This window comes from Oxyura jamaicensis, chromosome 2, assembly GCF_011077185.1.
Source record: "Oxyura jamaicensis isolate SHBP4307 breed ruddy duck chromosome 2, BPBGC_Ojam_1.0, whole genome shotgun sequence".
Taxonomy (NCBI): Eukaryota; Metazoa; Chordata; class Aves; order Anseriformes; family Anatidae; genus Oxyura; species Oxyura jamaicensis.
Genome location: NC_048894.1, coordinates 47,530,186 through 47,555,621, shown reverse-complemented (window position 1 = coordinate 47,555,621; position 25,436 = coordinate 47,530,186). Strand labels below are relative to the sequence as shown.

Here is a 25,436-nt window from a genome sequence, read left to right as displayed (position 1 = left end):
CAGAAGCAGGACACTTCTGAAAAAAAAATATATATATATATATATATATACACGGTCTGAAGGTAGCAGCCGAACGCCACGGGCACCCTGACCTCCTCCCAGGCACCTCTCCCAGGGGACAGCACCTCCTCCCGCTCCTCCTCCTTCCCCGCAGCCCCGATACTCCCCGGCGGCGGCGGCGGCGAGCGGCGGAGGTGAGCGGTGTGGGAGGGCTCCGGCCCGCCAGGGCCCCGCGGCGGCGGCCCCGAGCTCGGCGCTCCCTCAGCGGGGGCGAGCGACTCCCGGTGAGAGGGGAGCCGGCCTCTTTGGGGTAGTCCCACAGGGCCAGGGCCAGGACGAGTCCTGCCAGGCGCCGGGCGGCCCTTCAGGAGCGCTCTCGTCTTCAGCTCCACCTGCAGATTCCTCGGGAAGGCTGCGAGTGTCTGTCTGCAGAGGGGGCTGCTTGCAGGGCTCAGCCCGCCCTGCCTGCCAAAACAGCCATTAAAAGCGTGCCTCGGCGGCTGGAGGTCTGGGTGGGAGCAGGAGGGTGCTCGTCCCTCTGAGCGGACGGAGAAAGAGCAGTGGGACTTGGTTTCCAGGGTCAGCAGACTGCAGAGGTGTCAGGATATTGAAGGAGATTTAAGGGGAAAAAAAAGGGTAACCTTACGTTGAGAAAGTAAATTGCTAACTCCAAAGTCCGTAGTTAACAAATTGTAGCTGTTCTATTCAATAAGGCCTTTCCTGAGGTAATCTCATTCATGCTTTTTAACCAAGATGACTGCATGAATGGAAAGCAAAGGCAGAACTTGGGGGCTAAAAGACAGTTTTGAGCTCATATGGCCACATTCTTAAATTATCAAGATGCTGGCCTCTGAATGGACTGAATACTGAACAGGTGTAACATATAGGAGCTCTTTTGTTTAAGTGTTAGCGTAGCTGGTATGCTAGAAACAATAATGTATTCGTATTAACAAGGTTGCATGAAAATTGAACACTAAAGTTCTGCATGTGGAAGCAAATATCTTTAGCCAACTATATCATCAAGTAAGAAAAGGCGTATAATAGAGCCGGTCAATTCCTGGTTTTTTAAAAAGGTATAATGACTCACTTAAGGAGATGTCTTTGCAGTTTCTCATTTTTGTAGGGCATGGAGGATCAGAAGCTGCCTTGTGTGCTAATTGACTGCATAGGAGAGAAGCACGGAGTATATGAAGAACATGTTGAATTTCTGAAGGAACATTTTTGTCTCATCACCATGAAAGAATATGTTGCAAACAAGAAAATTCTTGGCAAAAAGATCAGAGCTATTTATATGTGGTATCACAAACCAGTTATTAATGAAGAATTACTCCAGAGCCTACCTAACCTGAAGATAGTTGCAAGCTCTGGAGTGGGAATAGATCATTTGGACCTGAACCTCCTCTCCCGCTATGGTGTGAAAGTGTCTAACACTCCATTTATTGTTTCCACTGACACTGCAGACTTGGGGATGGCTTTGATGCTGGCATCCTCCAGGAGACTTGTGGAAGGTAATAACTGAAATGCTTTCAGCCTTTTTTAAAGAAAAGCTGGCTGTTCAAAACACGGAATTAGAAAGTGTGTGCTGATGTGAAGGTAAGCTTAATAGTAGAAATACAGAAAAATACAATTAAGTTAATCTGTCATGCTGGTGAGAACTTGCACATGGTGCATTCAATTTCTAAACAGATATATTATCAAGGCAGATACATTCCTTTTTCCAGATGGCCCTAAATTCAGGCTTCTTCTACCTCGGTCCATAGCCACTTACTCATTCTACATGTTCACTGCAGTCTTGCTTTTCAAGTTCTAATAAACAAAGTTATTAGCAAGGAACCTGAAGCCTGTCTTTGCCAAGCTGATACAAATTTGAGTAATTATGAACAAACTGTCTAGAAATTTGTCCACCATGCATTGTATTTCTTTTCCCTGTGAACTATGGTGTTTCTGTAAGACAGCTGGGAAGCATATTTTGGCTTCACTGAAAGTCTTTTGATGATACTACAACCTGTATTTCATCAGTTACATTATTCGGTGCCTACAGCATAGGTGATATCTGTGGCACTGTCAGTTACATTAGTGCTGCTGATGAACTACCACGAGTAGGAAGTTGTATTGCTGAGGTGCATTTTAATTGAACAATAATTTGTACTGCAGGCAAAGAAAGATTATGAGTAGGTTTGGTATACATCAAAGTGAGGTTGCTGCTTTGGCCTTCCTTTCCTTGTCTTCCAAAAAGGGTCTGGATATGCTTATATCCCAAGCAAGGAATCAATGTAAGAAATTGTGTAGCCAATGCAGCATTTTTTTGAGTTTTGCCCAGAAACACAATAGCCTTATGCTATTGTTCTTCTGTTTCTGTGTTGTGTTATGATAAAAAGTAACCAGATGCCAGGAGTAGTCATGCAATCTTTCTTTACATTACGTTTTTCCTTTTTTTTTTTTTTTTTTTTTTTTTTTTTTCTTTCCCCTAAGGCTATCAAATGGCAGTTTCCCCTGACACTGAGTATTTCCCTGCCAACTGGCTGGGGGCTGAGGTTTCTGGAGCTACTCTAGGGATCATTGGAATGGGCACCATTGGCTACAAAGTGGCTGAGAGAGCCAAAGCCTTTGAAATGAAAATTTTGTACCACAACAGGAAACAGAGGTAAAAACAGTTACAGCTCCATGGAAAGTCTACTTTGTCACTGCTTTTGAATGTTGTTCATAGCTTTCACTGTCAAATGAATCTCATATTCTCCACGTTAGGATAGGATGATGTGCTCTCTGCATTAATATTGAATATTGTAGGTGTTGGGAAGCAGCGAGGGGAGCTGCTCCCTAAGTGATAACATAGCCAGAAGGGCAAAGGCCTCTCTGGCCAAGGCCCAGCTGTTTGGCACAGAGATCATGGCCAGGTTCATCCAAAAGTCCAAGCCATCAGACAGGCAAGCTCATGGTGATTGGGCCGGGCTGAAACCAAAGCAGTGAGCTGACATGGGGTCTTGGCCCCTAGGCAGGGTCAGGGGTATCCCAAGGGACGGGCAGGGCAAGGCAGGGATGACAGTGCTCCTGGGGCCATGACAATAAGCAGCTCTCCTATGACTGTCTCTTTAAGTGGCAAAACACCTACACTGGATGCTTCAGGATGGTCATTGATCTCACAGTTTATACAAAAACAAAGTCAGAAAGGAAGAGAACTGATAAATCTCATGGGTTTCACTATGATCCAATTACCTGGGCGTTCCTGTAAAGCTGGTGACATTGCAAGGTATTGAAGAATGGAGAAATCGTCCAGGATGACGTAACTGCTGTGACGTACATGTAGCAGGGATGCAGGTAGAAATGCCTCAGTCATCCTTTTAGAATCAGCTGGCCACGAGAACTGGACTTGCCAGCCCTTTGGCTGGCTGTCTTCTATACGAAACACGTGCCCTTCTGTGTACCTGTTTGTCAAGGCCCGCTCCCACATACTGTGCCTCATTCACTTCTGTGGGAACCTGTTGGGAGCAACGCAATGCACGCCCTGATTAGTCCTGATACGGATCAAAATGCTGATCCTACAGTAGGTAGTTTCGGTGAGACAGCGCTGATACACATAGGAAGCAGAGCGTTGTTGACACAGATTTCTGAAAATTGCCCTGCCCTGCCTCATCTGTTTCCTCAGCAGTTTTCAGATGAGTTACTTTTCACAGGTAAGAGAATTCATGTCAGTCATCAGTTTTGCATTTGGGTTGGAAAAGAACCAATTCTTATATCCAGAAGCTGTGATATAAATGCATTTAATTTATTATTTATTCAGTGCATTTATGTGCATTTCCTACTTTCTTCCCATGGGTGTAATACTGCACATTTCTGTATAGCGCCCTCGATATTGTGGGAAACAGAGCTTAATATTTTTCTGTATTGAATTTCAGTAAGATAATTAGCTAGCTGCTTCTTAATGAAGAGCAAAGAAAAAAAAAAAAAAGAAGCATTTTCTCTAATGCTGATTTGAACTTTTTCTGCAACTTGTTGCTTACTATTAAGAGTTCAATTTTCTTTCCCTCCCTTCCCTCCCCCCCAGAAACAAGGAAGAAGAAAATGCTGTTGGAGCCACCTACTGTAAGAAGATAGATGATTTGCTCCAGCAGTCAGATTTTGTGATGTTAGCTGTGAACCTGACACCTCAGACACACAAACTGATTGGGAAGAGGGAACTACAGCTGATGAAACCCACAGCTACTCTCATTAACATCAGCAGAGGTAGGGTACAGTATAGGTAGATGCCAGTGAACCATAATGTAGTTTTATTAAAGTTTTTGTATAGAAAGACCTGGGAAAACCCAACCCCAATAAAGTATCTGTTACTCTGAAATTTTCAATTAAATTTCTGATTACTAAATTATTTAGCCCATGGTCATATCTCAGCAAAATCTTTAAGCATTTCCATAATTAGCAAGTACGTCTCTAAAATGTTTGGAGTGTCAGAAGCCTATGTGTATTTATATAATGTCTAACTTAAGCTTTTTATTTTCTTCTCTACTTAATGCAGTGTTCTTCTTAACATAGATCTAGGTGGCAAAGTCCACTCTGAAGCCTGGTGCTGTACTTTATTTTATGCTGCTACATCCTGCCTTTTCAAATTCCCAATTGTACAACTCTGATGTGTGTACCCAAGCTTCCTCCTCCTGACTGACCACCCTCTGCTGCTATTTCTGCTTCGTGAACATCGCTAGCTCTACAATTTGCCTAACCATCATGCCGAAAAAGATGGTGAAAGAACTGTGTGGAATATGAAAATAAGAGTATCTTTCTTACTGTAACCTAGGTCTGGTTGTAGATCAGGATGATTTGGTGGAAGCCCTTCAAAACAAAGTTATTAAGGCAGCTGCTCTGGATGTGACATATCCTGAACCTTTGCCAAGGTAGGACATGTATTTAAGTTAGTGTGTGTGCATACAAGTTTGTGGGCATGCGAGAAATTACATAATTTTGTTAGTATTCCTGCACATAATACATGCGCACTAGTCCTGCTGAAATGATGTCCCCAGTCCTTCTGTAGCAGCCCAACAAAATCCACACTGACTCATTTGGAAAAGTTACAAAATATTTATTACATAAAAATAATTATTACATAAAAATATTTCCAATGCTTATTACATAAATACTGACATTTTTACATAAATATTTATAATATTTATTACATAAAAAGCTATAAGCCAGGTATCAGTTTGAACTCTGCTTTGAGTACAGTAAAGTCATACAATTAGTTTTTAATTACTATTTTAAGCATCTTCCTGGTGCATCCTCAGGTGCTGAGGAAGCACACTCTCTGACTGAATAACTCAGCATTTCTTTTCTTTTCCCAGGGATCACCCTTTGTTAAAAATGGAGAATGTCTTAATAACTCCTCACATTGGAAGTGCCACCACAAAGACACGCCGCCTTATGATGGAAAACATGACTGAAAGCATACAAGCAGCTCTTAAAAGTCTTCCTATCCCTCATGAAGTATTACTGTAAAGTGGCTTGCGTTTAACGTTAACATCATTAGCGTTTATCCTAGTGTGAGGAAACAGTAATTTGATAACCTTTCATGTAATTAGCCCATATAGGTTATACAGAATAAATGTAGAAGTATGATTTTAATTAGATGGTTTTAATTTATGGGTTTAGTGGTTTTAATTTATTTAAATAACAAAAAGTGATTGTGTGAAAAAAAAATCCGTATTTTTTTCATGAACTTCAGTGAAAAACTCAAGAGTTGAGTCTTAAATTGGTACGATTCATGCTGCTTGCATCCTCTTAGAATTGCACAGCAACGTAACACTGAACCGAAGGACATTTTAATCATTACATAGCCCTGTATTCTGGTGCCACTCATGACCCACAGTAAACTGTGGCAAACTGCAGACAGCATTTTAGATCAACTGCTCCTGAGAGTCCAGCAGCAATGAAACTACTGTTTTTGGAGAATAATTTGCAAGGCCTTTGCTGGTACAGTCTTTTTATAGAAATGTAGCAACAGCATTTATTTTCACTTCTAAGATAACTCAGTTATCCAAATAATAGAGCCTGTGCATAAATTGTCTGCACAGGGCTGGGGGTTGGCTATGTGTGGTAGGAGTCTGAATTTTCCCCCATTTTCTCCATGAATTTTCCATGTGTCACACAGACACATTCCCAAATGACAATTCAGTGCTATCAAAACTGGCCTGGGGATTCACTGTTTCTCGTGTCACCCCTTTGTTGCTGTTGTGGTTTACGCCTGGGAGGCAGGCAGCTCAGCACCACACAGCCGCTCACTCACTTTCCTTAGGTAGGATGGGGAAGAGAAAGGTGGAAGTGGGAGAACTCATGGGTTGAGATAAAGACAGTTTACTAGGTAAAAGCAAAGGCTGTGCACGGAAGCAAAGCAAGCCAAGGAGTTCATTTGTTACTTCCCATCGGCAGGCAGGTCTTCAGCCGCTTCCAGCAAAGCTCACCGTGTACTACCGTTTCTTGGGAAGACGAATGCCATCACTCTGAATGTTCCCCCCTTCCTCCAGCTTTTATTGTTGAGCATGAGGTGATATGGTATGGAAGATCCCTTTGGCCAGTTTGTCCTGGCTGTGCCCCCTCCCAGGTCCTGGCGCACCTGCAGCCTCCTCGCTGTCAGGGCAGCAAGAGAAGCACAAAAGCACTTGGCTCTGTGTAAGCACTGCTCTACAACAGTTAAAAACATCAGTGTGTTATCACCAAAAAAAAATCCAAAACACAGCATCGTGTCAGCCTCTGTGAAGAAAATTAGCTCTATCCCAGCCGGAGCAGCCACCCAGCTGCAGGCCACTGCCGCCTCAGCGGGGCGGGGCCCTGTGGCACCTCGCCTCCCCAGGGGGCAGGCACTCAGCCCGGGGCTGCCGCGCCGGCAGGGGGAGCCAGCGCCCCTCCGGAGCCGCCGCCGCCGGTTGCTGCTGCGGCCGGGCCGCGCCGGGGGCATGTGGCGGAGCGCGGCGGTGGCGGGCGCGGTGCGGCGGGCGGTGCGGCCGGCCTGCTGCCGGGCCCTGCGCAGCTCGGCCGCCTCGTGCGGCTCCAGGAACCTGCTGAAGAAAATGCTCCACAAGAACAAGTAGGTGCGGGGCCGCGGGGGCCGGGCCTCGTCGGCCGGAGCGCCGCGTAGCCGCGGGCCGGGGTGAGGCTCTCGCTCTGCGCTGCCGTCGGCCGCCTCCTGGGGGCTGGGGAGCGGTGACCCACGGCCGGGCCGCCTGGGCTTGCGGGCACACGGGGAGGGTGAGGCCGGTTGTAGTTGTCCCACAGTACGGAAACGTTAGCGCTTTTCTGCCCCTTGCGTCCCTGGTGTAACTTCTGCCGTGGATGGGAAGCATTACATGGGAAGCCTATCACCCTAACACGAAAATGTCATGTGGGAAGCTGGAAACCTGTGGGCATGAGATGTAGTGGTGCCGACTGTGTGTGTCTTCAGGCAGACGACATTTTAATTAAACAGGGTACCCATTATTTCTCTGAGTTGATAAAACTGTATGCCTTTCCTTTTTCCAAAAGAAAGAAGTTTTGGTATGACAGCCCTACCCTGGAATCCAAAATGGTAAGTACAAGCTTTTAAAATGCTGTGTGCATCTCTTCCAGGGAGAACAGCTTGTATTTCCTCCATTACATATAACTTTGGGAAAAGCATTTTCTGGCGGAGAAAGAGTAGAATTTAATGAGTGAACACTAGCACTACGGTTTTACTGTGATATGCTAGGATTGCTGTGAGAGAAGCTGTTTGTCAAGCCTTTCCCTTGACCATTTCTTCCTTTGTGTCATTTTTTAATCAGTACTAGCCCCAATCACTTCCCTTCATGGTTTTGAGCCTGTATCAAAAAATTGGTCCAGGTTAAAACTTCTGTATATGCACTTAGTTTTAATCAGGGTCATTTCCCAGGAAGGCTCTCAGCAAGTCTTGGATGCGTATTACCTGTGCCTAGCACAAATAAGGGGATACACTACAAGAGAAAGCTAACAATTTCTTATGAAAGTGGCATTGCTACTTTGTGGCCAAGTGGAAAAAAGTTGCTTTTAGGTCAAGTACAGCATCATGGTCTGCTCCTGTAAGAAGTGTAGGAGTATGTAGAATAGATCCGTGGATCCTTTTGGAAGAAGTATCTGTAACATGGTTGCCTGTGATTTCAGGGAACTAGGTTTGATGATCCAGGAAATCTTCTGCAGTTTTCCTATACTGAAAATGATAGTATGCATGCTAGAGGTATCAGTGATTGGAATTGCTTTCAGTTCTTATTGGTAGGAGGCACATTCAGATCAGCAGTCTAGAGACAGTGGTAATAGTCACAGAATGACAGGCCTCTGACTTCATTACCTTTAATTACTAGATATGCTGGGATTTCTTTAACTTCTAGTTACAGTTATGCTCATAGTTCTCTGTGTTGGCAAACCATGTTGCAAAAAATAAGTGCATGAAATTTACCTGGAAAACAAATTATGTTTGCTTTTCAAGCAATCAATGTTTTTCAGTTAACACCAGCTATATTTTAGAAAACTGATTTATTGAGCTACAAAATAGTAAAGTAAGAATTTTTAACTGTAGTACATAAAGGTCAAAGATTTTATGAGTAGAAATATTATTTACTGAAACATCTGATACATAAGATATATAAAGCCATGACAGCTGCAACAATGCCATTCTAAGACTATTCTTAGAGGTACAAAACTATATATAATTTCCTAATGTAAATTTGTAACAACTGTTTGTTTGTTTGTTTGAAGATGTATGAGCCAAACAAGCTGGCCTCTGTGATGAAAGATGACCATACAAAAACTAGGAAAGAAGACAGTATACGCTGTAGAGTCTTGAATAGTCTTATTCATAAAGCTGTGTCAGAGATGTTGAGTACCGGTGAAGTTAATCGAGAGCTTTATGACCTCAAGCTGGAAATCTGCAAGGCAAGTGAAAAAAACTACAGTTTCTGTTGAGCTGCTGTGACTACAACTTGAGGCTGGTGTGGTGTGCTGAAGGAGCCCCCAGGTACTGTGATGCATGCAGGAAGAGTTTTGCAGCATTGCTGCCGCACAGCAAAATGAGCCTCAGTTCACCTTTCATCCTAGGAGAGTTTTGCCGCTGTTGCACCTCATTTAGTAGATGGTTGTCAGTATAATGCTAATGCCACTTAGGACAACTAAAAAATGGTGTTGCTGATATGATTTTATTCCTGTTATTTGTATATGTACAATTTATACTGCCCTTTCAGAAGGAGGAACCTGATTTTTACCAACATAAATGTGTCTTTCCAGGAGTCTTTATGCAGCTGTGTGAGAGCTGATTCATCCTTGAATCTCTTACCAGCTTCATTATGACCTAAATGGGGCATGAGCCTAGAACAAAAAAAGTCAAGACTAAGACAATATCACTGGCAAGAAAGGTTTCAGAAAGAATTGGAATTTGTAGCTAATTGTATCTCAATTTGTCATAATTCACAGGTTTAAAAAGGATGTGATTCAGGAACTAAGTCTCCACATTCTTTTTTACTGTCAGTAGTTTTTTCTGCTATGTCTGCTGTTCTCTTCAAATGAAATAATACAAATGTCAAGCTCAAAAGCTTGACAGATTTAGCTTATTGGTTAGAAGTGTGGGAAAAAATATACATCATAGCTGCATCTATGACAAAACGTTTGTCATTTACAATTGAAATGGATCTTTATGTTGGCTGATTTTATTCTGTCTTCAAACAAGTAATTAAAATTGCATAGGTGAAGTTAATTTGTTTTGGATCAGTATGTGCATTGTTCTACACACCATATTTCCCTGTAGGGCTTTAGGGATTGCATCTCTAACCCTGATGGCACATAAAAATACTGGCTGTTGTCAGCAAGCCACAGTGCTTTCAGGAGATATTGCTGTAAATGAAACAACATATTTAACTTAAAAGGGAGGGAAAGAAACAGCCTTTTTTGAAATGTAGTGCAGATTTCATTGTAACACTATAGTGCTTATTGTTCATGTAGCACTGAGACTTGGTCCTAATGTACTCTTAAGCTAATTCTGATCTGATATTGATACTTTCATTATAGTATCATAGAATATAGGTTGATCACTCTAAGATCATCTAGTCCAACCTTTAACCTAGTTCTAAAGTCCACTAGTAAACCATGCTACTAAGTTGTAAATCTACATGTTTCTTGAAGACTTCCAGGGATGGTGACTCAACCATTTCCCTGGACAGCCTGTTCCAATGCAGCACAACTCTCGCAGAAAATAAATTTCTTGTAATATCCAACCGAAACCTCCCCATGTGCAACTTGAGGCCATTTTGCCTCTTTTGTCACTTGGTGCTTGGGAGAAGAGCCCAATTCACACCTTGCTATAGCCTCTTTTAAGATAATTGTACAATGTGATAAGGTCTCTCTTGAGCCACCTTTTCTACAGGCTAAACAACCCCAGTTCCCTCAGACACACCTCATAAGACCTGTTTTCTACATGCCTCATGTTCTCTGGACACACGCCGTCACCTCAATGCTCTTCTTGTAGTGAAGAACCCAAAGCTGAACACAGTATTCAAGGTTGACTTTACCAGAGCCAAGGACAGAGGACAATCTAAATTAAAACAAACAAACAAACAAACAAAAAAAAACAGAAACGGCTTCAGGTACTGAACATAAACCATAGCTCTGTAAAGGCACCATGTAATTTTGGCTCTTAGGATCAGGGATGAAAGAACAGTTTCTCTTCAGAATTTAGATACCTAGTTTGAGTCATTGTGTGTTTATTCGTGAACCAGAGGCTTTGTTGCATATGAACTGTATATGTGCATATATAGATGCAAAGTTTTAAAGTCATGTTTGTCTTTTTGCAGGTGTCCCTGGCATCAAACTTTTCAGCATGTCGTGTGTACTGGAATCCTGCTGCTACCACAGAGAACGAAAGTTATGTTGAAGGTTTACTGCAGAAGAGTGCTCCACGTATACGGTACTGCTATGCGAGGAACAGTTAGACTGCGTCATAACTTCCTAGCTGTGTTATAGTAACAAATGAGTATTTCTGACAGTCTAAATCTGACCTTTTAAGATGCTTTTGTATTTTATACATTTGGAGTCAGAGCAATTCCTGTGGTGAGCCTCACAAGGATGGAAGGCTGTGTCAGACCACCTGTGAATTCTCCCACCGGAGTGCAGCTGGTTTACTTCGTTTCTCTGCTTTCATAGGGTTGGACTGAACTGAGCAGAAAGAAAGAGGAGTGTGGCTAAAGTATCACTTCATTGTACTAGTGATGGTGGCCTGAATATGCTGTACTTAACAGTAGGTCAGAATGTGATGCTGCACAAGAGGATTGGCAATTACAACAGTTACCCTTACAGGCTCATTGTGCACACACATTGGACCTCTAGAAGGGATGACTGATTTTACGGAAATCCTACACAATACTCAAAACAAAACAAAAATGTCAGGATGTTACTATGTGTTATGATACATTTACTCATTTCTGGTGGAGGGTCCAGTGAGTTTTCAGGATACCGTGGAGACTTCGGTCTCCCTCTGCGCATGGCTTAACCCTCTGCTATCCAACCAGGTCAGGGTTTCACCCCATGGGGAAGGTGTTATTGAAGCATAATTGTAGGTCTATTTCTTTTTCCTCTGTTTCCCTAGGCCTTGTAATTCCTGCTCCATCACAATGGCCTCCTTTACTTTCAACAGCTTCCACACTTTGAGGAGGAATGTTGCTGGCTGGGAAGAGGACAAGGGAAGCTCAGTCAGTCCCTCTTGCAGATACCGTGAAGGGCTAGTTGTCTTGCCATGCTGTGAGGGCTCTATCCCACCACAGTTCTCACTGTTACAGTGGGGATAAGGAAGCCAAATCAAGATTGTAAAGACTTGAACCAGCCTGTGCATATAGGAGATAAATCTAATAATACCACCACTACTTAGGGATCTACAGCTAATAGTTTTTGTATGTTACACATTCAGAGTTGGGATTTTGCAGTGATGTTATGTAGTGCCTTAGCACTAACAACAATGGATACTGGTCAGACTGTTAAGTTTTGCAAACCGGATCCTTACACGTGTAGTACTGTTGGAATTAATTTAATGTATTTTACCTTTCCTTGAGGTGCTGTACTGTTATTTGTACTGGTGACTGTTGTATTTTTACAGGTATCTCCTGATGAGTCAGCAAATTTTAGGAAATGTACCCCCGATAGTATTTGTAAAAGACAAAGAAGCTGCAGCTGTAAAAAAGGTAATTGTAATCCTTGACTCAACATGCAAATATCATGCAAATGTAGGACTTAGGTATCATAATTTTTAGGAATACTGGGAAAGCTGATTGCTCAAGAGCTATGTATTAATTTCTACACTAAAAATCGGTCTTTGTCTATACTCGTTGTACTTCATGTTCCAAAGCATTTTAGCAAAGAATCTTTAGTACGATTGATGATTATACACAATGTAAAAGAACCTTTGTAGCCATTGCCTTATTAACTTTTTTTGAGGCTACTATTAAAACCTCTGAAGTGAGAGGCTTGTGACAGATAATTAATTAGGCTAAAAAATAAATCCTAAAAAATACTACATTTTTAATGAGTAATACATGTTAACCAATATATGGTATAGTCTGGCATATGTAATTATGTATAAAATGAGGTCTGAGGAGCTGTCTTCCATATTTTAAATATTATGAGTTTTTAAAATGTCAGTGAATCTAATCAGTGATTTTTAGTTTTATTTTTTTACCCCAACCTTTTTCCACTTGTGAATTGTTAAAATGTTTCTGGGAAAAGGCATATCTTTGCATAGAGGATGTAAGCTCACTCATAATAATTTTTCTCCCCACTTTTTAACTTACCTTTATAATTTGTTCGGGGATCCTGTTGTTACTCCTAGCAGAATGGGTCTCAGCAGGCATCTGAGATTCACTCAGAGTCAACTCTTAATTAAAGCAGCAATAATTTAATGGTACCTATATATCAGCTCAAGCTGGGTGCCTCTAAGGAGGGACCCTGCTCAAAATTTTCCATGGGTTCTTGTACCTGTACAGTCTTTGTTTTTGTCCTCTGTAGTCCAATCAGTTCTCAACACATACACATTATGTTCCTTCAGAATGGTAGTTCTTTGTTGCAGGGCGGGATGGCTTCTCTTACTGCCCACGGGAGGGTGGTTATCTCGGCAGGCCCTGATCTGGTGCAGCCCTTGGTCAACACATCCCCCCTTCCCCATTGGCACCACCCAGTACCCACACAATGCCATTCACAGTTGCTCAGTCACCACTACATACCAGGTTCAGCTGATGCAGAGCTCATGCTGTGGTCTAAGGCTTCACTAAATTTACTCTCCTCATGTGAAACAATAGCTACCTGAATTCCTTACATACCAGCAACTTGTTTCTCTGAATACTCATTTTCTGTTGTGGTGTGGAAATAGTTTTAGAATGTTATTTGGAAATTAAATGTTACTAGGACTGTGAATTGAGAATTTTAGAAGAGAAGAATGACACCATTGGGTGAAATTATGTGCAAAATTGCCTCCTCAAGCTGCTGATGTGAATTTAAAGGACATTAGATGAAAAGAGTACGTTCACATTTCTATGCCCTGAAGTGCCTTATTATTCTGTTAGTTACTTATGGGCTCATGTGGTGCATATTAGCAGAGCTGGAACTTCATACTCTCTAGAAATGCAGTAAAATGGCTAGAACTTTTTGGTGAAAAATTCTGACACTTTGATGCCAATGTACTGATCCACAGTGCAGATGCTTTTCACCTACATTAGCACAAGAATAAAAATGAACTAAACACTTCTGAAAGCTGTTTCTATTTGTTCATACCCTCCACTTAATCACCACAAGAATTTCTACACAACCTACCTATGATTATGGAAGTGCTTTGTCTTTACAATCACTGTTATTAACATACCTAGATGAAGCTACACATAGCTATTCCTGCAGGCTGTACCTTTCAGGGTGGTTATATGGAACCTGTTTTGTTAATCACTGCATCTCAAACTTCTTTAAACAATCACTTACTTTTTTTGAAGATGAAAAACTCTTGGACCACCTCACCTTGAAGTTGCTTGAAGCACAGGCACCCAGAAAGTTAACCTCTCAAGATGTGCAAAAACTCTCCATATATAGCTCCTATCAGTGAATGGCACTAGAAAGCACTTGGATCATATTTCCATACTTTGAAGACCATCAGATGTATGTAATCTACAGATTCAAATAACAGGGCTTGAAATAATTTAGCTGAAACTGATTTTTAAGCGTTTCAGGAGAGAAGGAACATCCTATTCAACTCTCATTAAAAGGATTAAACCCTGAAGAAGGGAAGGAATGTAAAGAAAAGTAGGAATAAAAAATTTCAATAAGTTAAACTGTACCTAATTGTGAAAAGTTTGTCATTACTGAATGTACTAGATTTTTAGCATTTACTGGTTAGATGTTAAAAGGGAACTTGGAACTCCCCTATAATAGAGACAAAAACTTGCAGAAATTGAAAAGAAACAGGCTGAGGGAGTTGGTGTAGTTCAGCCTGGAGAAGAGAAGACTTTTGGGACACCTCATGGCCTTCAAGTACCTAAAGTGGAGTGACAAGAAAACCGGAGAGGAACTCTTTGCCAGGGAGTGTAGCGATAGGACAAGGAGTAATGGCTTTAAACTAAAAGAGGGGAGATTTATATATATGGAAGCAATTATTCACTCAGAGGGTGGTGAGGCACTGGAATAGGTTGCCCAGAGAAGCTATGGATGCTCCCTCCCAGGAAATGTTCAGGGCCAGGTTGGGTGGGCCTTTGAGCATCCTGGTCTAGTGGAAGGTGTCCCTGTCCATGGCAGGGGGGCTGGGATTAGATGACCTTTAAGGTTCCTTCCAAACCATTCTGTCTTTGTGAAATCCTGGTGTAAGGATGTTACGAAAAATGATTTGGAAGGCAGAAGTAAGACCACATTAAAAAGAAAAAACAAAAACACATCTATCACACAATCCCTAACCAGCTGTTCAGAATATACATAAGGCAAAAAGCCTTGTAAGAATAGTAACCCATGGCTCAGCTATAGTATTCGACACAAACTTCCTAGGGAAGAAGGGTGGTGTTTCTTGGCACTGTTGGAAACTAAAAAATTCACAAGATCCGATGTGATGCAAATTCAGCTTACAGCCAATGAAGAATTATACCCTAACATATATTTTGCAGTACTGAAATGTAAATGGAGGAAAAGGCTATTTTGTAAAGGTTTTGCTAAGTATTCTAACACGTAGAAAAAAAAAAAATATACTGTTTTGTATTTGTTTCTTGTAGAGGTATGAGCAAAGTAAATTTAGTACAGTGCCTTTAATATCTATTGTCTTTGTGTATTTACAGGTTGAGGAATTACTATCAATTGCTGATTTTGGACCTGAAGAAGAAAAAATACTATCTCAAAATGATTCCAGGTGAGTTTTTTGAATCAAAACAATACAAATGTCCATTTTCATCTCTGTTGACCAGCTTAATATGGGGTATTATTTGGCATGACACAAAGTATATTTTAATTAGATGTGTATATTTTTTGTTATCTCAGAGTTCAGCAAGGTGATGTAAGGAAATAAAAGGTAGAAAAGAGAGGTAAAATGGAAGACCTTACCAATTAGGGGCCTTTTATTAACAGAAAAACAAATACAAAATAACTGAGGACAAAAAAAAAGTAATCATCCCAGAAATTCAATGTAGAGTATGGCGTTTTAATTTGTTGTTTAAGCTTTCTTTGCTAACATCATGCCCATTTATTAAAATTGAGAGAAAATAATTTCTTACTGTTTATGCTCTAGTTTCCTTCCTTTTTTTAGTGCAGACTCACTTTTATAGGTCATCTTGTCTTTGGTTCTTGTGCACAGGTTCCTTGCTGCAGGTTTGCAAATATGGAAAGGGTTTTGTATAAAAGTGGACCTCTGTTAAGCTTGAAAAAGGACTGAATTGTCATTTGTAACACTATACTGTACATGCTTTTGGATGCAACTAACACATAAGGTGATATCAGAACATAGTCTTAAAAAATCAGCTGTGTTTAACATCCATACTTGAGTCATGACAGTCTTAAGACCTTTCTACTTGCAGACCCAATACTTATTCTAGTATTAGTATCTTAACTTTTATTAGAGAAATATTTTTGGAACTTCTTAGAATCAAGATTCACTGTTTGCAATCATTAAACAATAAAAAAAAAAAAAAAAAAAAGCTTCACAGCAGTAATATTTGTTTCTTGCTATTAGTCTTCTCATGAGAATAAAAGCCTTGTATTTACCAATATAAATAGATTGCTCGCCTTCCATTTGTCCACTTTTATACTGGCAGAAGTTTGGATTGTTGCACTTGTACATAGAATCATAGAATGCTTTGGATTGGAAGGGACCTTAAGATAATCTAATTCTATGCCATGGCAGGGACACCTTCCATCAGATGTACCTGCATACATTTTAGTGATCAATCTCTCTAAATTAACAAAATGTTACTTAATTTAGCATTCTTCTACGAGGGATTTTTGGCTCTTGAGAGACAATGATGATGATCTACTAGCAGAATGTTTATGTGAACTGGATGCTCTCAAAACCAGGAGCCTTCCACTTGTCTGCTGTAGTCTGTTGGTAGAAATGACTTTTCAGACTTTAATGTCTCATGGGACTCTTTATCAATTGCAAATCAGAACTTGCTTCTTGGGGGAAATTGCTTGTTGTGACGGACTTTCCCACAGGGCACCTAACAACTTCTTTTGTTTGTATCCTGTGGGAATACTTCTCTCTAGCTTAAGGTGCTACATGGTCATTCATGTGTGTGTCTGATGTGTACTAGGCACAGGCAGCTGTTTTTCACTTATTGAAAAAGCTAGGAGTGGTCTAACTTCCTTGGGGCTCCCAGGTCCAGTGCTCACTCTGGAATGAAATTTTAATCTGGAATGTAGTTGATTGCCCCTCCTCCTCCTCCCCCCTCCTTGACTTTAATAAAGTCAAACTGAAAACTCCAGTTTATTTATAGGTTCCTCAAGTTGTCCCAATTTGTATTGTTCCTTAAGTTATATGCAGGGGGGAAAAATACATTTTTTTTTCCTTTCCACAGCAAACCGTTCTCTTCAGAAACTCAATCTTCTGATTCACCCATGCGGTCTAATCTTTTTGGTATTGATCATGAACTGCTGAATAAGCAGATAATGGACTACAAAAGACTGAAAGTGTCAAGAGGTACAGAAAGCATATGCTGGACACAAAAACAGGAGCAGCAGCTGTCAAAGATTCAAAAGAAAATGAAAAAGAAAAAATCGAGGAATCCTCCTGATGATGACATCACGCCACAGAAATACTTACTGGACAGATACGAAGCTGATTATTTGGATGACAACACTGATTCAATCTCAAGCTATGAGATAGAAGATGAATTACAGGAAGGGGTGAATGAATTGGAGGCAGATGATGGCAAAACTCAAAGTCAGCCTACTGTTAAACTGAAGTGAAGTGGAAAAAGGCACTCCATTTAAAATGGAGGTTGACAATGGTAAAGATAATTAATTAAATAAATAAAGTACTGAAAGATTATGTTTGTATAGCCCGTTTACCATTTTCTCTTTCAAAAAAGAAGTTTGCCACACGAGGAGGTTTGCTAGCACAAGATGGTGTGTAAGAAAAGTTAAAATGGTGTCTGGACATTCTGTTAAGCAGCTTTAAAGCAGACACAGTTGTAGCGATTCCAGCTACACAGCAGATTTTAATAACAAAACATACAGAGTGCAACACCGTATGCTAAAACTTCTTGCAGTTCTGTTATTTCCAATAAAATTATTGTTTCTGTGAATAAATTTTATTTTATTTATTTTTTCAGTAATCTGGATAAGAATAATCACTAAGTGATGGTACCTGCTATTTCAAGATCAGGCCAGGGAGGAAGAGGGAAATGAAATACTGATAGTGGAGTTCAAAGAGCAGCCTTCAGCACAGGAAGACCAGAAGAGGATGTTCTCTAGGGATCCTAGTCTATTGGGTTAGACTTATTCCACAAGAAGGTAAAACCCATTGAGGCTCTGGCCAGTAAGGTTACAACCCTGAAAGAAAAATCAAGTTATTTATGTTAATATTTAGAAAATGATGATTGTGCAAAGAGAACTGTAACCAGAAAAAAAATGGAGAACCGCTGATCTCTTGTGAAAAATTGGGCAAAACACTGATTGTGACTGAAATAATGTACTGAAAACTCAAAGGTGGACAAAAAGCAGCAAGGAAGAGTGCCTCAGTCACTGTTTAAGATTTAGAAATGGATAAGGAATCATATAAAATTGAGAATGCCACTCCTTGGATATACTGACCTTTTATTAAGGTTAGGGATTTGGGTTAGGGTTAGGGTTAAGGTCAGATTAAGGTTAGGTTAGGGTTAGAGGTTATGGGTAGGGTTAGATTAGGGTTAGAGTAAGGGTTTGGGTTCAGGTTAGGGTTGGGTTAGAGTTACGGTTAGGATTAGAGTTAGGGTTAGGGTAGGATTAGGGTTAGGGTTTGGGAGAAGGTTAGGGTTGGATTAGGGTTAGGGTTTGGGTTATGTTTAGGGTTGGATTAGAGATACAATTAGTGTTACTTTTTGGGTTAGAGTCAAGTTTAGGTTTAGGGATAGGGTTAGTTTTATGTGTAGGGTTAGGTTTGGATTAAGATTTAGGTTTAGGGTTAGAGGTAGGGAATGGTGTTGGATTGGGTTAGTCTTGGGTTAGCGTTAGGATTTGGATAGGTTTAGCGTTTGGGTTTGGATTAGAGTAGGGTTAGAGTTAACCAGTAACAGGCTCAGGCAAGCATCTCTGTGAAGTAGCATTTTTATTTGCAATTGCAATGGTGTGAGTCCTGCAAGTAGGAACACCCAGTAAAAGTGTATCATAACATTACATTCCCTATTACCCAAAGCTTGATTCCTCCCCTTTCCTCATTGACTGAGTACTACAGGTTCACAAACTACTTGACGCTTTTTACTATACCATATATGTACAGTTTTATTTTACTGCCCATTAATTTCTCCTTTTCCTTTCTTTTTTTTTTTTCCTTCTTGTGACTAGAGGGCCTCATGATTTTTTGTTTTTACTGATTTTGCACTGCTTGTCTTGTTTTTCTTAGCTATCCACTCTATTTTGGGCCAGTGGGATCTTCCCCTTGTCTGCTTAATATGCTCCCTACTGTTATGCCACTGTTATGCCTGCACAATCACTTGTGAATATGCAAAGTTAGTGGAATTTTCTACTGCAAAAACACAAATTTATTTCTCACAATAGGGTTAGGGTTAGAGTTGGATTAGCGTTAGGGTTAGCTTTAGGGTTCAGGCTGTATCAGAGTTAGAGTTATGGTTAGGGTTAAGGTTAAGGTTGGATTGTATTTAGGGTTCAGGTTTGGGTTAGGTTTGGATTAGCATTACAGTTAGGTTTAGAGTTAGGATTAAGGTTCAGGTTAGTGCTAGAGCTAGGGTTAGAGTCAGGGTTAGGGATGAGGTTTGGTTAGAGTTAAGGTTAGGGTCAGGGTTAGAGTTAGGGCTAGAGCTAGGGTTGAATTAGGTTTAGGGTTAGGGTTAGGGATGAGGTTGGGTTAGAGTTAAGATTAGAGTTAGGTCTGGCTATAGGATAAAGATCAGGGTTGAATTAGGTTTAGGGTTAGGATTGGATTACGTTTAGGGTTTGGGTTAGGGTTAGGTCTAGGGTTGGATTAGAGTTTCAATTAGGTTTAGGATTAGCTTTAAGTTTTTCACTTAGCATTAGTGTTAGGGTTGGGTTAGGGTTAGGATTAGTTTTATAGTTAGGTTTAGGGTTAGGGTTATGGCTAGGGTTAAGGTTAGATTTAGGGTTAGGGATGGATTAGGGTTATGATCAGGGTTGGATTAGGGTTAGTGTTAGGTAGGTTTAGATTTAACGGGTTAGGTTTTTGCTTATTCTTATGGTTAAGGTTAGGGTTTGGGTTAGAGTTAGAGTTAGGGTCAGGGTCAGGGTTAGGTTTATGTCTGTGGTTAGGGCTAGGTTTAGATTAGAATTGCAGTTATTGTTATGGTTAGATACATGTTTAGGGTTCTAGTAAGGGTTAGGGTTAGAGTTTGGGTTAGGCTTTTGTTTCAACTTTCATTTAGGTTTTGGGTTAGAGTTACTGTTATGTCTAGGAATAGATTAGAATTTCACTTAGGGTTAGGGTATGTTTTGGGGTTAGGGTTAGGTTTAGAGTTACGGTTAGGGTTCAGGTTGGATTTGGGGCCAGGGTTGGATTAGGGTTAGGGTTGGATTAGGGTTAGAGTTAGGTTTAGGGTTAGGGTTATTGTTAGAATTAGGGTTAGGGTCAGGGTTAGGGTTAGGTCTAGGGTTAGGGCTACGATTGGATTAGAGTTGGGATTAGGGTTACAGTTTTAGATAGGGTTAGGTTTCGGGTTAGGGTAAGGTTTAGGGTTATGTCTAGTAATGGACTAGAATTTCAGTTAAGATTAGGGTTAGCGTTAGGTTTATTGTTAGGGTTAGGGTTATCATTAGTTTTAGAATTAGGTCTGGGTTAGGGCTAGGATAGGATTAGAATTGTGATTAGGGTTAGGGTTAGAGTTAGGATTTAGGTTAGGATTATGGTTCTTGGTAGATTAGAATTATGATTAGGGTTAGGGTCAGGGTTCGGGTTCGGGTTAGGGTTAGGTCTAGAGTTAGGGCTAGGATTGAATTGGAATTGGGATTAGGTTTATCATTAGGGATTGGGTTGGGTTAGGGTAAGGTTTAGGATTAGTGTTCGGGTTAGGATTAGCTTTAGGTTTATGTCTAGGATTGGATTGAAGTTGAGATTAGGGTTAGGGTTAAGGTTTCATAGGGATTAGGGTTAGTTTTTCGGTTAGGGTTAGGGCTAGGTTTATGGTTATGGTTAAGGTTAGGTTTAAGGTTAAGTCTAGTGTTAAGGTAAGGTTTGGGGTTAGTGTAAGGGTTAGTGTTTGGTTCAGTTTTAGGTTTAGGGTTTGGAAACTCGAATTAGTGTTTCAGTTAGGATTAGGGATAGAGTTACGTTTATGGTTAGGGTTAGGGTTAGGGTTGGGTCTAAAGCTGGATTACAGTTTCAGTAAAGTTCATGGTTAGGGTTAGAGATAGGGTTAGGTCTAAGGTTTGATTAGAGTTTCAGATGGAGTTCGGGTTAAGGATGGGATTAGGGCTCAGGTTTGGATTAAGGTTTGGGTTAGGTTTAGGGTTTGGGTTAGCTTTTGGGTTATATTAGGTTTACGTTTAGGGTTAGGGTTTGGGTTCGAGTTCAGGTTAGGGTTATTGTTTGGATTAGCGTTAGGATTATGGTTAGAGGTAGTTTAGGGATAAATTTATGTCTATAGTTGGATTAGAGTTTCAATCAGTGTTAGGAATATGGTTAGTGTTAGGGTTAGTTTTAGGGTTAGGGTTAGGTTTGGGTTAGCTTCAGGGTTAGGTTTAGGGTTCACGTTAGGTTTAGTTTTAGGGTTAGTTAGGGTTAGGTCTAGGGTTTAATTAGAGTTTCAGTTAGGGTTTGGTTTTATGGTTAGGGTTAGTGTTAGCTTTATGTTTAGTTTTAGGGTTAGGTTTACTGTTAGTTTTATGGTTAGCATTAAGCCTAGGTTCAGGTTTAGGTTTAGGGTTAGGTTTAGGTTTATTGTTCAGGTTAGGGTTATGGTTACGGTTACATTTAGTTTTAGGTTTATGTTTAGGTTCAGGGTTAGGTTTAGTGTTAGTTTTACATTTAGGATTAATGTTAGGTTCAGGTTTAGGATTAGGGTTAGAATTAGGGTAACGGTTAATGTTAGGGTTATAGTTACTGATAGTTTTTGATTACAGATATGTTCAGGGTTAGAGTTAGGGTTTGGGTTAGGGTTAGTTGTGGGTTATGGATAGGCTCAGGGTTAGGGTTAGGTTTAGGTTTAGGGTCAGGGTTAGTTTTAATGGTAGAGTTTGGGTTAGCGTTAGTGTTAGATGTAGGGTTGGATTAGAGTTTCACGCAGGGTTAGGGTTAGGTTTAGGATGAGTTCTAGGGTTGGATTAGAGTTTCAGTGAAAGTTAGGGTTAGCTTTATGTTTAAATTTATGGTTAGGTTTAGTGTTAGTTTTATGTTTAGGTTTAAGGTTAGGTTTAGGGTTATTGTTAGGGTTAGGGTTACCGTTAAGGTTAGCTTTAGGTTTAGGTTAAAGGTCCAACTTGTTCTAGGGTTATGGTTAGGATTTGGGTTAGTGTTCGCTTTGGATTAGAGTTACAGTTAGGGTTAGGTTTCAGGTTAGGATTAGGGTTGGATTAGAGTTACAGTTAGAATTAGGGTTGGAATTGGGGCTAGGGTTAGTGTTAGGTTTATGGTTAGGGATAAGGTTAGGTTTGGGTTATGGTTAGGTTCAGGGTTAGGGTTAGGTTTAATTTTACTGTTCAGGTTAGGGTTAGGTTTAGGTTTGGATTAGAGTTTCAGTTAGGGTTAATGTTACGTTTATGTTTAGGATTACTGTTAGGGTTAGTTTTAGAGTTAGGTTTAGGGCTAGGTTTGCTGCTGGGTTTGGCTTTGAGTAAGTGTTAGGTTTAGTGTTAGGGTTTTATTAGAGTTAGGGTTAGGAATAGGTTTGTGGTTGGGCTTGAATTATTTGATGGTTAAAATTAGTGTTAGTGTTGGATTAGTGTTAGGTTTAGGGTTTGGTTTAGAGTTATGTTTAGGGTTTTAGAGTTAGGGCTAAGAGTATGGTTTGGATTAAGGTTAGAATTAGGGTTGGATTAGCATTATGGTTAGGTTTAGGGTTTTGTTTGTGTTAGCGCTAGCTATGTTTAGGCTTAGTTCTAGGGTTAGAGTTAGGGTTATGATTATTTTAGAGTCAGGGTTAGGGTTATGGTTGAATTTGGGTTTAGAGTTTGGGTTAGTGTTATTTTTCTGTTTTGGTTCAGGGTCACGGTTAGGGTTAGGATTACTTTTAGGTTTAGATTAGGGCTAGGGTTAGGGTTAATGTTAGAGTTATTATTAGGGTGAGGGTTATTATTATAATGTTAGAGTTATTATTAGGGTCAGGTGGGTGGTGGGGCTGCTGCAGGTTTTGGCGCAAAATTGAAATCAAAATTTGGCAGCTTAGTTCATTCAAAGAATCTGTGTTGAAGGGCATTTATTCAACAGATCATAAACAATAAAATTGTGCATTATTTGCTCAGTGGAAAGTCAGTTCCAGTATTTTTCTTCTTCTCACTGCTGAGATGCATTGCAAGGAAAAGAGAAATGTCTTCCACTCTTTCCTCTTCCAAATTCTTCTGTTTGCAAAAATTCCAATGGAAATCAGACCCACTTTTTTTTTTTTTTTTTTTTTTTTTTTTTTAACAAAGAGTGGCATTAAAAATTATGAGGGAGCAAGCTGAGATGAGCTCTGCACATAATGTCATCAGTGTTTGAATGCTAACAGGACACAGCTAGGTACTCTGTCTGCCACTCTGATTTGGATACCTGAACTTTGACTTCCTCATTGGTACTTCTGACTTTGTCAAGGAGATCAATATTTTGTGCTTTTATATTTCTGTCACAGCAGCAGTAGTTGGTAGGAGTCAACACTTGTATTAGAATACAAAATGAATGTGTATCACTTAGTAAGCATCAGATCCTCAGACTGATGTTTGCCTTTTGGTGTATGATTCTGTATGGTTGTGTCCCTTTTGTGTTAGGATCTGTAGGATGAAAATCTTTAAAAGTCATTATTCTGATTGCATTGCATATCAAGTTCAGACTTTTTATTTATGCTGACAGGCTACTTGCTGGCAGATTCACAGGAAGTTTGTCATGGTAAAGAAACACCCAAATTTGCAAGCCCCAAAGGTTAGGCTTGCTTTTACTTTTCCCAATAGGTTTTGCCTTTCAGTTTTACAAACTATGCAATTATTTTATGTTTTTGATCTTTCTGGGAACATTTCCAGTAAGTTTCCAGTAAAGAGAGATGACATGAACTGAGGCAGAACAGAACAGGCTTATCAAATAGCACTGCCTAACTTTTGCTGTTGTGGTCCTTTCTGGTCTCCAGGTCCTAGCATTTTTGATATCTGACTGTGTGTCATCTCCTGTGTAATTGTTAGCTGTAACAAAGTTTTATTTTATAGTGCCCAAAGAACATTTCCTTTTCATATTATTTCATGTGACTTTTTACTTTCTTTTTCTTTTTAAGACTACTTTCCCAATTGTGTTACCTTACCTTATCTTAACCGATAAGGTAAGATATCATAACCGACTGTCTTTGACAGTATTCTTCAGCTTTCTCTCTTCAGACAGGTTAGCAATTTCAAGGGAAACTAGACACTCTAGAAGAGTCGATGATAAACTGCTATATAAAAGAGGAGTAAAAAAAGAATACACCTCACATTAATGGAAAAGAAATACTTTAATGTATGTGTTTATCTTATGGAAAAGTACATTGATATTTTTTCTTCAAAGCAGAGTCTTCCATTCCAAAGAATTGAAGACAGTGTAATTTTTCAAGCTCACTAGCCTGCTCTAGGTTATTATAGTTTGACTATGGTTTCTGGTCAGCTGAAAGTGAGAATTGCAGTAACCTGTAGGATTAGCCTTCTGTTATTTACCTTCTTGATTTGTCTCTTCAAATTCATTAGTGCTTTACGTCAGTGAGCAACTGTAATCTATGCAGCTCTACCTACGTGGGGATGAAGTGTGAGCTGAGAGCCTATGGGTGAGGGCAGGCCAACAGACATGACATTGTGGTGGGTGTTTACTACAGGCCACCAGATCAGGAAGAAGAAGTGTATGAGGCCTTCTACGGGCTGCAAGTTGCCTCATGTTCACAGGCACTTGTTCTTATGGGGGACTTTAACCACCCTGATATTTGCTGGGAAGACAACATAGCTCAGAACAAACAGTCCAGGAAGTTACTGCAGAATGCTGAGGGTAACATCTTGATGCAAGTGGTAGGTGAGCCAACAAGGAGAGGGGCGCTGCTGACCTGGTACTAACAGAGATGGTCTAGTTGGAAATGTGAAGGTTGAGGGCAGTCTCGACTGCAGCGATCACAAGATATTGGAGTTCAAGATCATGTAAGGAGGAAGCAGGGCAAAAATTAGGATCACAACACTGGATTTCAAGAGAGCTAACTTTGACCTCTTCAGGGACCTAATTGGAGGAATCCCCAGGGCCAGGGCTCTAGAGGGAAAGGGGGCCCAGGAGAGTTGGCTTATATTCAAGCACCACTTCCTCCAAGCTCAGGATTGGTGCATCCGTCAGAGAAAGAAGTCGATCAAATGGGGCAGAAGACCTGTGTGGATGAGCAAGGAGCTCTTGGGAAAACTTAAACAGAAGAAAGCGTACATAATGTGGAAGAAGGGAGAAACCACTTGGGGGGGAAATAGGAACATTGTCAGAGAATGCAGGGATGCAATGAGGAAGGCCAAGGACCAGTTAGAATTAAATATAGCAAGATACATCAGGGACAACAAGAAGGGCTTCTTCAAATACATCAGCAGCAAAAGGAAGACGAAGGAAAATACGTGTGTGCTACTAAATGAGGTGGGTGCCTTGGTGA

General features: G+C 40.5%; 2 protein-coding genes across 3 annotated transcripts; both read left to right on the top strand.

The window, feature by feature from the left end:
- The first annotated feature begins 74 nt into the window (after positions 1-74).
- Positions 75-5,625, top strand: LOC118162166 (probable 2-ketogluconate reductase). 2 transcript variants are annotated; one of them, XM_035318174.1, is made up of 6 exons: positions 75-194; positions 1,124-1,508; positions 2,473-2,644; positions 4,043-4,221; positions 4,787-4,883; positions 5,328-5,625. In XM_035318174.1, the coding sequence occupies exons 2-6, from the start codon at positions 1,127-1,129 to the stop codon at positions 5,479-5,481; spliced, it is 984 nt and encodes a 327-aa protein (XP_035174065.1). In that variant the 5' UTR covers positions 75-194; positions 1,124-1,126; the 3' UTR covers positions 5,482-5,625. The 2 variants fall into 2 exon arrangements, with proteins under 2 accessions (XP_035174065.1, XP_035174066.1); XM_035318175.1 differs by lacking the exon at positions 75-194 and adding an exon at positions 553-1,023.
- Positions 5,626-6,935: 1,310 nt separating this feature from the next.
- RBFA (ribosome binding factor A) lies at positions 6,936-17,760 on the top strand. The gene is made up of 7 exons (XM_035316101.1): positions 6,936-7,066; positions 7,501-7,543; positions 8,722-8,898; positions 10,806-10,918; positions 12,101-12,185; positions 15,300-15,370; positions 17,028-17,760. Exons 1-7 carry the CDS (start codon positions 6,936-6,938, stop codon positions 17,416-17,418), a joined length of 1,011 nt encoding a protein of 336 aa, XP_035171992.1. The 3' UTR covers positions 17,419-17,760.
- The last annotated feature ends 7,676 nt before the right edge of the window (positions 17,761-25,436 follow it).

Excerpts from the sequence above, each read along its gene's own strand:
- LOC118162166 (XM_035318174.1), top strand. The coding sequence starts at position 1,127 with ATGGAGGATCAGAAGCTGCCTTGTGTGCTAATTGACTGCATAGGAGAG. Across the intron at positions 4,222-4,786 it reads TCTCATTAACATCAGCAGAG|GTCTGGTTGTAGATCAGGAT; the intron begins GTAGGGTACAGT and ends ACTGTAACCTAG. Across the intron at positions 4,884-5,327 it reads TATCCTGAACCTTTGCCAAG|GGATCACCCTTTGTTAAAAA; the intron begins GTAGGACATGTA and ends TTCTTTTCCCAG.
- RBFA (XM_035316101.1), top strand. The coding sequence starts at position 6,936 with ATGTGGCGGAGCGCGGCGGTGGCGGGCGCGGTGCGGCGGGCGGTGCGG. Across the intron at positions 8,899-10,805 it reads TCAAGCTGGAAATCTGCAAG|GTGTCCCTGGCATCAAACTT; the intron begins GCAAGTGAAAAA and ends GTCTTTTTGCAG. Across the intron at positions 15,371-17,027 it reads CTATCTCAAAATGATTCCAG|CAAACCGTTCTCTTCAGAAA; the intron begins GTGAGTTTTTTG and ends TCCTTTCCACAG.